The sequence below is a fragment of the Chrysemys picta genome, chromosome 6 (genome assembly GCF_011386835.1).
Source record: "Chrysemys picta bellii isolate R12L10 chromosome 6, ASM1138683v2, whole genome shotgun sequence".
In the NCBI taxonomy this organism is placed as follows: Eukaryota; Metazoa; Chordata; order Testudines; family Emydidae; genus Chrysemys; species Chrysemys picta.
This window is the reverse complement of record NC_088796.1, coordinates 123,829,866-123,842,973: the sequence shown is the minus strand read 5'-3', so window position 1 is coordinate 123,842,973 and position 13,108 is coordinate 123,829,866. Positions and strand designations below refer to the sequence as shown.

The 13,108-nt window shown below is 42.6% G+C and overlaps 1 protein-coding gene across 1 annotated transcript in view; it reads left to right on the top strand.

Moving 5' to 3' along the window:
• LOC101936691 (cysteine-rich protein 1-like) overlaps positions 1 to 12,491 on the top strand; it is a 53,817-nt gene extending 41,326 nt beyond the window's left edge. Inside the window, exons 3-4 of the mRNA XM_008174414.4 lie at positions 5,528 to 5,582; positions 10,093 to 12,491. Coding sequence (XP_008172636.1) covers positions 5,528 to 5,582; positions 10,093 to 10,175 — 138 coding nt within the window. The 3' untranslated portion in view covers positions 10,176 to 12,491. The remainder of the gene's footprint in view (positions 1 to 5,527; positions 5,583 to 10,092) is intronic.
• The last annotated feature ends 617 nt before the right edge of the window (positions 12,492 to 13,108 follow it).

Sequence of the window (13,108 nt, the reverse complement as noted above, 5' to 3'; positions counted from 1 at the left end):
AGGCCTGGGATGCCTGCATGAAGCTCAAGACTGCTGGTTGCACAACATCATATGTTTCAGAAAAAGACATCCAATTTTGATTTACTGACTTTGAGAGATAGAGAATCCACTACATCCTTAGGAGAGCTGTTTCAATGCTTAATCTACTCACTGTTAAAAATTTGCTCCTTATTTCTAGCTTTGTTTCCAGATATTATGCTATCTTTATCCTCTAGATTAAAGAGTTATCTGCAGTTAGAAATGCCTTTCCCATTTAAGTATTTGTAGATCATCATCAAGCAACCTCTTAAACTTGTCTAGGATAAATTGAATAGACTGAACTTCTTCAGTTACTCATTGTAAGGCAGGTTTTCCAGACCTCAAATCATTCTTGTAGCTCTTCTCTAAACCCTTTCCAATTTGTCAACATCTTTTCTCATAGATTCACAGATTTCAAAGCCAGAAGAGACCATAGTCTGACCTCCTGTATAATACACGCCACATAACTCACCCAAAATAATTTCTAGAGCAGATCTGTTAGAAACATCCCATCTTGGTTTAAAAATTGCCAGTGATGGAGAAGCCATCATGATCCTTGGTAAGTTGTTCCAATGGTTAATTACCCTGACTTAAAAATGTACACCTTATTTCCCATCTGAATTTGTCTAGCTTCAACTTCCAGCCATTGGATCATGCTGGAACATAAGAGCTGACATACTAGGTCAGATCATGGTCCATCTTGCCAAGTATCATATCTCCCATGGTGGCCTGTATCTAAGCTTCAGGGGGAGTGTAAAGAACAGGGCAATTATGGAGTGATCCACCCCTGTCTTCCACTCCCAGTTTCTGGTCGTCAGAGATCCAGAACTGGACACAATATTCCAGCAGAGATTGCACTAGTGCCAAATACAAGAGGTAAAAGAACCTCTCTGCTCCTACTCGAGAATCCCTTGTTTATGCATCCAAGAATCACATTAGCCCTTTCGGCCACAGTGTTGCACTGGGACCTCATATTCAGCTGCTTGTCCACCACAACCGCCAAATCTTTTCAGAGTCGCTGCTCCCAGGATAGAGTCCCCCATTGTGTAAGTATGGCCTGCGCTCTTTTTTCCTAGGTATATACATTTACTTTTAGCCATATTAAAAGGCATATTGTTTGCTTGTGCCCAGCTTGTCAAGCAACTCAGGTTGCTCTATATCAGAGACCTGGTCCTCTTCATTATTTACCATTCCCCCAATTTCAATGTCATCTGCAAACTTTATCACTGATGATTTTATGTTGTTTTCCAGATCATAGATAAAAATGTTGGTAAATTGTAACAATGGCTAATTACTCTCACTGTTAAAAATTATGGCTTATTTCCAGTCTGAGTTTGTCCATGACTCCATATTCCATGATTTTGTCCAGGATCGATGTCCAGCTAACTGGCCTATAGTTACATGGGTCATCCTGTTTATCCTTTTAAAATATTGGCACACCATAATTTTCCCCCAGTATTCCAAGATATTTTAAAAAGCAACATCAATGGTTCAGATAGTTTGCCAGCCAATTCTTTTAAAACTCATGGGTGCCAGTTATCTGACCCTGCAGATTTAAAAATGTTTAACTTTAGGAGTTACTTTATAACAACTTGCCTAGGTATTGTTGGAATAAAAAGTATTTCATTATCCCTCTAACATGGGGCTACATCATACAGCTTATTTCCAAATGCACAACAACAAAATTATTCAACCCTTCTCCTTTTTCTGCAGAATTATTGACAATTTTACCATATCTGTCAGTAAAAAACCTCTGTTATTTCTAGGAATTCCTTTGTTCTTGATTTATGTCCATACCTTTTTCACTGATACCTTTAGCTTCCATTATCAATTGTCTGAATTTCATAACTACTAATTTATAGTCATTACAATCAACTTCCATCTTTTTCAATTTGTTATATACTGTACTTTATTTTTTATAGCTGATTTCACTTCCTTTCTTAACCAGGATGGTATTTTATGTGAATAAGACTTCTTTTAGGGTTGCAGGATTGTGATTTATTTAGTAAAGCTTTCTTAAACACTCCCAGTGATCATCCATTTTTTAACATTTTTCTTTCAATCAATTTTGATCTTAATTGTTTCCAGCATCAGAAAAATGGCCCTTTTAAAATGCCAAATATATATATTAATGGGCAGGACTATATCCTCTTTGCACATAACAAATGTAATTAGGTCATGAGCACTTGCTCTTAGGCAACCGCTAATTGTTAGCTCAATGCTCAATTCTTCTTTATCTGTCAGAATAAGGTCTAATATAGAAATACTCCTAGTTGGATATAATATACTTAGTGTTAGAAAATTATCGTCTATAGTTTTCAGAAATTCCAAGGACGATTAAATAGTGGCAGCTTCAAACTTCCTGCATATGTCTCCCCGACTGAACTCCCCAATGACGACATGTTTATTTTTTCTGTACATTGCAAATAGATGTTTAAAGAGCAGCTTATCCTGCTCTCAATGTCCGTAACAAACTCCCACAGGTCTCCCACCTTGTGGCTCATCAGTGAGAACACTGATCCGTAAGCACTCCAGGTCCTGTGCTTTGAACTGACGGTAGCTCTAAAGCAGGTAATGGTATCTGCTGCCCACTCTGTCCTGCCTAAACAGGGTGTTTTCGGTGAGACCATTCCCACTACATGAATCCTCCCACCATGTCACAGGAATAGCTGAGTGGCCTGCAGTCTTGAGCCCTGCCTCCCGATCCTCCCCTGAACACCTGTGGAAAGGGACAAAAAAAGAAACTGCAATTTGTCTGCTAGTGATCAAGTAGTGCCCCTTGCCCTCTGCCACAAGCATCTGCCGCAGTCTCTAGGTATATTTTACATTCCAATACAGTCATAAAGAACCCCAATAGATGCCCAAATCAACACCCTTCCACAAATACAAATAATCATGCCTTTCCCGCTCAATCCGCCTCCTCTATGAAGGCCCAGATAAAAAGCTGATTCTTGCAGCATGATTGGAAGCTCTCTGACCCAAGTATAGTAGAAAGACAGCCTGAGACATGAGGCCTTGTATCAGAGGCCCGGCATGAGGCCTAAACTAAAGTAGCGGTCAAGCCTTGCTAATATAAAGCAAAGTTAGCAAGAGACAGCCTGTGAGCAGGCTCACAGAACCTGGCAAGAACAGGGCTGGTATTGCAAAAACACACACATTCCTGAGAAGTGCTGGGCACAGGACACTCGCGTAAACACATTCCAGAAGGGTGGTACCAGAACACCCCGATACCAAGTATAGTACCAACACTCTCCCTGAAGATGATACAAGGATACACTGACCCCCCTCTTAGTGATAAGGTCAGGATGACAGTGTGATGGATAGAGATGTTTTGATCAAACCAGTATGTACAAGGTAATGGGTGGTAACAAATCACGTCAGGGGGCAGTAACTAATCATGTCAGAGGGGCAATACGTAACTTGTTTGTATTGGTGTATAAAGAAGGGTCTCAGAGTGTCTCTGGTCAGCCTAGCAGGGCACTGGAAAGTCCCGCCATTGACTGAGGTGGTCCATTGTCACGGGCACACATGTGCTAGTGTAACGTAGACACTGATCCGGAGAGCTAGGATTGTGCTTTGTCAGCAATAAACTTGGCTGGGCGCCTTCGCTACTGAAACGGGTCTGTGGTTTTCTTGGGTGGTATGATCGAGGTCTGCTGCATCAGCTAGCTGCACAGAGCTGGGGTAGCACACAGAGGGAACACACACGCACACACAGCCAATGTCTGACAACACCAAAGAGCAAAGTGAATTCCAGAGCTCAGAGTCCTTAAATGGAAACATCCTGCCACCATTCTCTCCCCCACATTTAAACATGGGAGTTCTAAGCTTGAACACCCAGCAGATCTCAAATGTGGATGTGTGACGGGTGGGGGAATCTTTCTGTACAGTTTCTGAGTTCTGTATGGGATTATGAACTCCCTGCATGAACTCTCTTTATGAGGCTGCAGATTCCATTTTGGATGTGGGGCTCTTTACCTTCTTGGTGGTCCTGTTACCTCCATGTTGGACTAGAATTCCAAAGGCTGGTGGCCAAGGAATAACAAGAGAGGGTTGTTGACTTGAGTGCTCAACCACTGAAATGGAATCGCTCTAAACAACAGACTGGCTCCCAGGATTCTGGGGTCACCTGTTGAGGCTGACCAGGGAGTCACCTGACAGAGGAGACAAAGGAGAGTATAAAAGGAATAAGCTGTTCTATTTGCTCTCTACTTGGCCATTTGTCATGAGCTAAAGATGAGAGAAGCTGCAGCAGGACCCAGATGAGGTGGGCGGCGGAATAGGGAATGCTGCCTGCCTACCTACCTACCAGAACACAGGCGGTCCCCCAGGACTCCCAAAGGAAGGATAAGCTGGAGAAGGGAAATGTGTGTAGAGCTTATTATTTTTATATGAGTCTGTGTGTTTATGTGATTAACTAAATCACATAAATAAACTAAAGAGCAATAATGTGTTGGAATTCTGTGCATAGTATCTGTGTGCAGCACCTACCACATGCCTCCTGAGGGAGTTAAACTGTAACGCAGTGGGCTCAGACCTTTGGGTGGAGTTCTGGGAGAGGCGGTGTTTAAGCTACTGGGGTACCGTAGGGGTCAACGCTGGACCTTGGGGCCTAAGGCAGGTGGGCCGAGGGCAGGGCTGGCTTTATGACCCAGGGGGCCCGATTCCAATACCTGGCAGCAGTCCGGGGCTTCAGCGGCACTTCACGGTGGGGGGTCTGCTCCGGGTTTTCCGCGGCACCGAAGGATCCCTCGCAGCCGAAATGCCGCCAAAGACCCCCAGAGCGGACCCCCCGCCGCCGAAATGCTGCCAAAGACCCCCGGAGTGGGGCCCTCTTAGGTGTGAGCGCGGGGCCCTCTTAGGCGCAGGGCCCGATTCCGGGGAATTGGGTGAATCGGCTTAAAGCTGGCCCTGGCTGAGGGGCTCCATTCCCATGACAAGGGAAGAGACTGAGAGCCAGCACCCAAGAAATTTGCAAGGAAGACCAAGAGAGGAACCGATACTGCAGCCTGCTGAGGCCCAGGGAAGCTTAAAACATCCAGGGCTTCAGCGGGTGGAGTCCTCACAGCAAGCTGTTTGGCAGACACTGGGAATGGGTGACAGGGGGTGGATCACTTGATGATTCCCTGTTCTGTTCATTCCCTCTGGGGCACCTGGCTCTGGCCACTGTTGGAAGACAGGATACTGGGCTAGATGGTCTATTGGTCTGGCCCAGTATGTTCTTAAGCAAGAGGGCGGGCAACAGGGGAGCCTGACCAGATCTGCGATAGGAAGTAAAACAAGGAATGAAGGATGGTTTCTTAGTTCAGAAGTGCCAAACTATGCAGGGATTTATCAATCCACACCTACACTGTGAATACTCAGAGACAAACTGGAAGGAAGACTCTAAAACAGTATACAAGATATTATCACAAGTGGTGCTTCAGGGATTTCCTGGGTGTAGGAAAAACCTAGTCCCTAGAACTAGCCCTTAGTTGTCACTAAACCTTTTGCTGTTCTTCTTTCACAGTACGATGACAAACCCTACTGCAATCACTGCTACCTGCAGCACTTTGGACCAAGAGGTAACATCCTTGCCTACTCACTAGCTCACCCTTCACTATAATCCTGTAATTCAACAGACTGATTTTTAAAAGCAGCCTCTAAATCTGTGTCCCCTGTTTTCCAGGCACAGTCATTTATGCATGGAACAAGAATGAATTGGCCCAAATAAATAGCATTTGTGGGAGCAAATAAGAGTTAGATAGTCAACACCCTAATTGGTCCTCAGAAATCCCAAGCTGAAGTGCAAATATTTTATGCAGGCAAATTTGCAAGTGCAAATTTCGATATTGGATTGAAGCCCCTTTGAAAATGCAGTCAATAATATTTAAGGTTAAGATTCTGTCACAGGTATTTTTAGTAAAAATCAGGGACAGTCACGGGCAATAAACAAAAATTCACGCTAGCCCGCAACCTGTCCCTGATTTTGACTGAAAATACCCTGAGGGGGGAAGACAAACAGAGCTCTGCCAGGGGCTTGCAGCTGCTCCAGCCCTGATGCTGCTCCTGCGGCAGGGGCTGACCGCTGCCGCGCCAGCCCCAGGGGGCTAACCCAACCCCAGCTGCTGCTCCGGTGGCCCAGGGCTGACAGCTACTCCAGCCCTGCCCCAGAAAAAATCATGGAGGTTCCGGAAAGTCACAGAATCCATGACCTCCATAACAGAATTGTATCCTTAATAATACTTAATGTTGCATTGACATCTTCCAGTTTCATTATGCTCGTCTGAGACGCATAGTCTTAGCAAACGTTTCTATGGCATGAAGAACGAACACGACAGAGGGGGCTGTTGGAAGTAGCATGGCCTAAAGGAATGAGTGGAAAGTTGGGTCTTAGGCATTTCTAAGGTCTAATCTTTGTTATATGTTTGTACGGCACTTAGGACAATGGGGCGCTGGCCTCTAGTCACTACTGTAATACACATAACAATAATAAATCTGTGTGGCCTTGGGAAAATCACTTCATCTCCCTGCCTCGGTTTCCCCATCTCTATAATGGGGAACTCACAGAGGGCCCAGTCCTGCAAACCTTACTCACCTGAGGAAACCCTATTCCACTGTCAGGAGGACTCAATCCACAATTAGTTAATGATTGTACTGCATTTCTAACACATGGCACTTGATTCGCCTCTCGCACCAGTTTTACCGTGTCATAACTGCATTGTGCTGCCGGATAGTTACTCCTGACCTGCAGCGAGAGGAGGATCGGGCAAGTGTTATAGGTAATAAGTGCTAAGGACATCCTTATGATTATTATTGCTGTTTTGCCCTCACTTCCGTCTGCCCTGGTTGATGTCGTGGATATTCACAAAACAAGGGGACGTAGCTGACACTCAAACAAACAAACTCATCAAGAAACTGCAGACTGGCTTGATTTGCATCCACTTGGATAGAGTCCAAAGCGCCTTTCATTCTCGTGTAGCATCTGGTGAAAGAGGGGAGAGAGATGAGCCCAAAGGAGCTACTCATTCTGCCTCAAAGTGTCCGTGCCTGCTCCTGAGTCAGTGAGGTCTCTGACCAGCTCCAGAGGAACAGTTTATAATGCACATGGGTTTCCATTCCCACTGGTGGGTGAGGCCTTCGCTCCCATGCCAGGAAGAATTACACAAGGTGATCGTTATCTAAGAAAAATGATTGGAGCTTTTCCTGTTACTTTCGCCCTGATGTCCATCTGATGAAGCACCATGAATTGTGTGCTGACTGTTTCGCATTGAAAAGTGAGAATGCCTTTCAGAGGCGTGGACCTGTGCATGGCCTAAGCTCCATATTCCCAGCTAGCATTCAGACTCAGATCCTGATCATAGCAGAGTTTCCTACCCAGGAAACAGGACAGGTTCTGAAATCCAGTCCAACGTAGGCATTCATGTTCAGAGCTAAGTGAATAATGGATTTTTTGGTCCAGGGGCCAAGCCAGAAAATCCTCCCCCAAAATCCAGTTCGATTTGAAACAAAATCAGTTTCCCCCCAATTTTTCATCATATTGAAAAACTCTAAAAAAAATAATAATAATTTTGTTTTGAAACAACACCATTTAGTCGATTTGAAACTATGATGATGGTGATGCTTATTTTTAGTGTTGCGTTTCGCTGTGGCTGTTTTGAGGGGATTTTTATCTTTTTTGTTTAAACTGGCCAAATGTGAAAACAAAATGCCATTTTGAAATAAAAAAAAGTCTAAACAAAATGTTGTTTTTAGAAAAAAATGTTTTCTGGGTATTTTTGGCGGAAATTATTGGGCAAAGTTGACCCAAATTTGCAAGCAGTTCTGGAGCCACCTCCTGGCCCCCCAATGCATTTTTTGGCAATTTTTTTATTTGCCAGAAATGTTTCTCCAAGCTCTCTCCATGCTGCCCTCATAGGCATAGTGTCTGGGCTCCTCGCTATTATCTCAGCACCACTCTGTGAGGGAGGGAATTGTTGTTATACAGATGCAGAACTGAGGCACAGAGAAATGAAGTGACTTGTCTAAGGTCACACGGGAAGCCTGTGGGGGAGCAAAAACTGAACCCAGATCTTAAGGGACCCAGGCAACAAGCTTAACAACAAGGCCAGCCTTCCCCTCCAAAGAAGCAGCAGAGGATCTGATTCTGATTACACTTACGCCAGTGTAAACCAGGAGCAAATTCCCTGAAGTCGGTTATTTATTATTCATTATCATTTACAGCAGTGCACAGAAGCCCTAGCCAACATCACAGCTTCCCTGTGCAAGGTGCTGCACATACACATAGTAAAAGACAAGAGCTTACAGTCTAAGTAGACAAGACAGACAACGGGTGAGAGAAAAGGAGACTACATGGAAGCCCAGTTGAGGCACTGAGAAATTGAGTGATTTGCCCAAGGTCACAAAAGAAATCTGGAATAAAGGCAGGAACTGATCTGCATTTCCAAAATCCTAACAGAGCCTCCTCTCCATGCATGTGCATGTAGGTGAAATCAGAATCAAGCCCCAGGTTTGCATTAGATCTTTGATCCAAAAAGAAATTGTAAAATTGTATTATGTTCAGAGAATGTGGATAGCAGACTGGGTAATGCCCTAGCCTTTCATCTCTAGAAGTGAAAGCCTCATGTCAAAATGAATTTGGAGGTGTTTCACATATCACAAAACTACTGCATGGTTGGCAGGACTGCATCAAAAAGGACACAGGACTAGAATAGCAGAAGTTTTGTAGGTTGGGCTAGATCTGTTTGGTGGAAGCTTGCATCACATTCACCCAGCAATAGCCAATGTTTAGAACTCATTGCCATGAGAAAGAAATTCACCCATAGTTGTACAACCAATTAGTCTTATTAATAACCACATTTATTATGGCAGTGCCTAAGGACCACCCAAGAGCCGGGCCTCATTGTGCAAGGTGCTGTACAGAGTAGTAGATGTTCCCTGCCTTGAAGAGTTTACAATCTACATTGAACTGTTCTTTATGGACCTATGCTTGGCCTACACACAGGTTTTGTACCGGTATGATTATGTTGGTTAAGGGAGTGATTTTTTTTTTTTAACCAAGATTAGTACAACCCCTGGTGCGGATGCTGTTATACAGGTCCAAAGGTGCCGCATACCAGTATATTTTATTCTGCTTTGTGTGTTGTACTGCTATAAGCACATTTATAACAGCATAATGACATCCCCACTAGGAGGTTGTACCACTTTAATTATACTGGCGGATTCAAAACAGTACAACTTGTATGTGTAGAAAAGGCCTAAGCCCCTTTTAAACCATTCTTTATATGGTTATTCATAGAAGAGTTTACACAAAACATTTTCACACTACGTGTTGTTTGTGAACTGATTAATTTGGGCATTCTCTGTGTGTTATTTGTGTTGTGTGGTGGCTCACCTGAGTCACATGGTAATGTTTCTGGTACCTGGTTGGATGACTGAACCATTTGAAGCAGGAGAACAATGAATAGTCAACTTCTGGTGTGAAAAAAGATCATACACGCTAAATTCATCGAAAATTTTAGGATTCATGACCATTTTCACGAACACCCATTCCTTAGCGCAACAACATGACCTCAGGAATGACTGTTAACCAAACCCAGTGCTTTTATACACAGAAATATTAGTGGATTCCTTTTCTTAGCCACAGAAACTGTTCTACCTGATTGATACTGCAAAAGCTGTTTATGACATCAGACTAAATTCTCTACACAAGAGGTATTCCATAGTGCTGTTCTATGCCAAAATGGACCCAATAATTAAGACATTGAGCTTGCATGTTGAAGAGGATGTTATCAGAGCTCATGTTTAGTTTGGTTTCTCCCGAGACCGAGAAGTTCATGAGAGTTCAGTTTTTAATTGAACAGCTTGCCAGAGCTTCTACAGTGCTTTGAGTAGGCATAATTTCCTCCTGTTCTTAATAGCAAGTGGAATCTTTGATGAGATTTTCAAAGATGACAACACTGCAAGATAAGGTTTTACCGTACGTTTCTGCTTTAATTCTCCATCCCCCCTGAAATGTAATGTTTCCTTTTGTTCCTCTCTGTGGGCTTTCTTATTCATTTGTCCTCTTGGTATTTTTGTTTTGTTATTTTAAAGGAACAAGACGGCCAACGTCTCGCTCATCTCTTGGGGCAGCTTCCTCTTCCAAAGTTCCAGTGGGAAACCAGAACAGCTCCTAGATGGCCCTGCTTTAATATTCAAAACTCGGAGACTCGTTACTGGACTGTGATCAAGTAGCAAGATGGCATTGTATTTTTACCCACAGACTAAGAAAAATGCAGCTGAAGAAGAATGTTGCTTCTGAGAACGACTGATAATCCAGACAAGTCATAAGAGAACATGCTTCTAAACTGAGATTAAAATTGTGCTGTGATAAATGAATTTTAATGAGCTACAATGAATTTTAATGGGATATATTCTTGTTTGTGTGAAGGGGACATATTCATAGCATCGACTTGATTTTCTAACAGCTTAGAAATTGTTGGTTTACTCATCTGTTTCCTGAATTGACACTGAAATCTGTAAATAATGATCTCTTTACCAGTATAATGGACTTCCAGGTGGAAACTTTCTCAGCAATGATCGATAGGTGTCTCCAATTATTCCCTGGTTGGACAACTCAGATGTACAAATCTCTCCACCTCATCTTCTCCAGTAGGGCAAAAAGCTGGAAGCTTGGAACCCATTACTATCAATATTTCCCCAGCTTTCTTCGCTCAATCGGTCTTTGACTGGCAGCTGTTGGGAATGTCAGCACATACCTTGGTTACTCTAGCTAAGAAACGGTCATCTCTATCATGGTGCAATTTGTCTTCATGTGTACGTGAGTTGGAGTGGATGGAACAGTAGCCCAGGGATAGCATTTAAGTCCTGTAAAGACACATGTATGTCTCTGCATTTGCCCAGTCATGGATGCCTCCCACCCTAAATTCCTATTAGAACCAGGGTCCTGACTCAGTCCCCTGAACTTTAAGCATGTGAGTAGGGCCACTGATGTCCATGGTCAGAGTCTACGCTCCTCTAGTATTGATCATTTGTTTTCCCCATCAAGTATTGTTCTGATACACAAAATTACAGGCTATTTTTGAATTAACATTGCTAATCCGTATAACTGGAGTTTAATGGGTCTTTACACCCCCCCTCATTTTCCCCACATTCTTCCATTGTACTGAATGATCAGACCTAAAGGAATTTCACATCATTAAACACCCACCCACACCCCAATCAAAGAAATACCAATTCATCTGCATTTTTATACAAAAGCAGACTAGAATTAATTAATGGAAAGAAACTCCAGCAGAATGGAAGATGTGATGTTCTCGTACTGAAATGCCTGGCTTATTAAATCTCTACTCCTTGTAAAATAGATGATGGATTTTTAATGTGTGCTCTGGATTCCAATGAGCCAAAGTGAACTTGAAAACTCCCAATTACTGTAGTTTTTGCCATAGATGTCACTGTGAATAAGTGGTGGTATCATTTCAATATGTGAAATAGACTTCTCCATTTCTGTTTCAATCTGCATTCCAAGTTTTCAGAGTTTCTTTCACTATTAGGAATCATTCTCACCTTTTTCAGTCTAATATTTTATGCAACAAGTTCACATAATTCTTCCCTCTGAAAATCATACAATCCAGTTGGCAGTTGCCTGGTTTCCTTTTTAACTTAGCTACTGGTGCATGCAAATGGTAAACACCAAGAGGATGATGTTGTTAGCAACTTTGATGCAGTTAACCTGAGTTACAGAAATGGAGAACTTTTCCTTGTAGGTGGCTTCAGTCTACATCACATCACAGGATATTAAAATGGGGTTGCGACCAACTTTGGGATCCTGACCCACAACCGCTGGGATAGGCCATTGCTGATTGGCTACAAAGAGTGTACACATTTTTTGTGTTTTTCAAAAAAAATCAAGAAAAAACATCTAAAATAAGTCACTGGGATGCCAAAGGCTCTGAGTGTGATTGCCTATCACCAAAGGCTAAATTGTACAGCTGATCCAAAAGGCCAATTATTTTTCATGAGAAATGAATTTATTTCCCCCCTAAATTATCCACAACGTGGATTATTATTATTATTATGAAAAAAACAGAAAACCAAAACATTTCTACTTAAAAAAAAAAATTTTTTTTTTGGATTTTCAACCCCCCCCCCCTTTTTTTTAACCATAAACTGAACCTAAAATTGAAGAAGGACAGTTTTGGGGTAGAAATTTTCAGTTTCTGGTTTGTCATCAAAAAACACCCACCAATTCTACTAAAAGGCCATCATCTTTCAGTGGCCTCAGAATTAATCAGAACTTTATAAAAGCCTTATTACTGATGGGATTAGAGTCTCTCTCTGTCCTGACCCCCTGTTTCTGTTGGTATTTTTATGTAAAAATGTCATGCCTGCCATGCAAAGTGTAATACACTATTGCTAGATAGTCATTGTTTTTCTTTGAGTTTCAATATTGTTTGCTTTGGTGCCAACAATTAAAATAGTCATGTAATTGCTTTGATGCTCAAATAGCTGCTTTCATGTAGGACCCTCTGTCTCCCTCCATCTCACAGCCTGGAAGGAAGCTGAAGATCTTTATGCTGTGATGTTCAAAGGAGGCCAAGACAATTCATCCCAGATCCTCAAAGATATTTAGGTGCCTAACTCCCACTGGAGTTAAGTGCCTAAATACCTTTGAGGATCTGGGCTTTAGGCACCAAATCCCATTGAAATTCAACTGGAGTTCAAAGCCAATCACAGAAAATACTTTTTCATATGTTGTGATTAACCTAGGAACTCATTGCCACAGGAAGTTGTGGAGGCCAAGAGCTTAACAAGATTCAGAAAGGACTTGGACATTCATATGGGCATCAAGAGTACCCAGTGTTGTCAGAACTGATTACAACAAAACTTTGAAAGGGATTTTAAACCTCATGCTTCAAGGCCCAAACTAATTAGGGAATCAGGATGAGTCCTCCATGGGGGGCAGATTATCCCACATTTCCCACTCCAGGGTTTTTACACCTTTCCCTGAAGCATCTGGTACAGGCAGCTATCAGAGACGGGATACTGGACTAGATGGACCAGGAGTTTACTCCAGTCTGCAGTTCCTGATGCAGCTGATGAGGAGAGT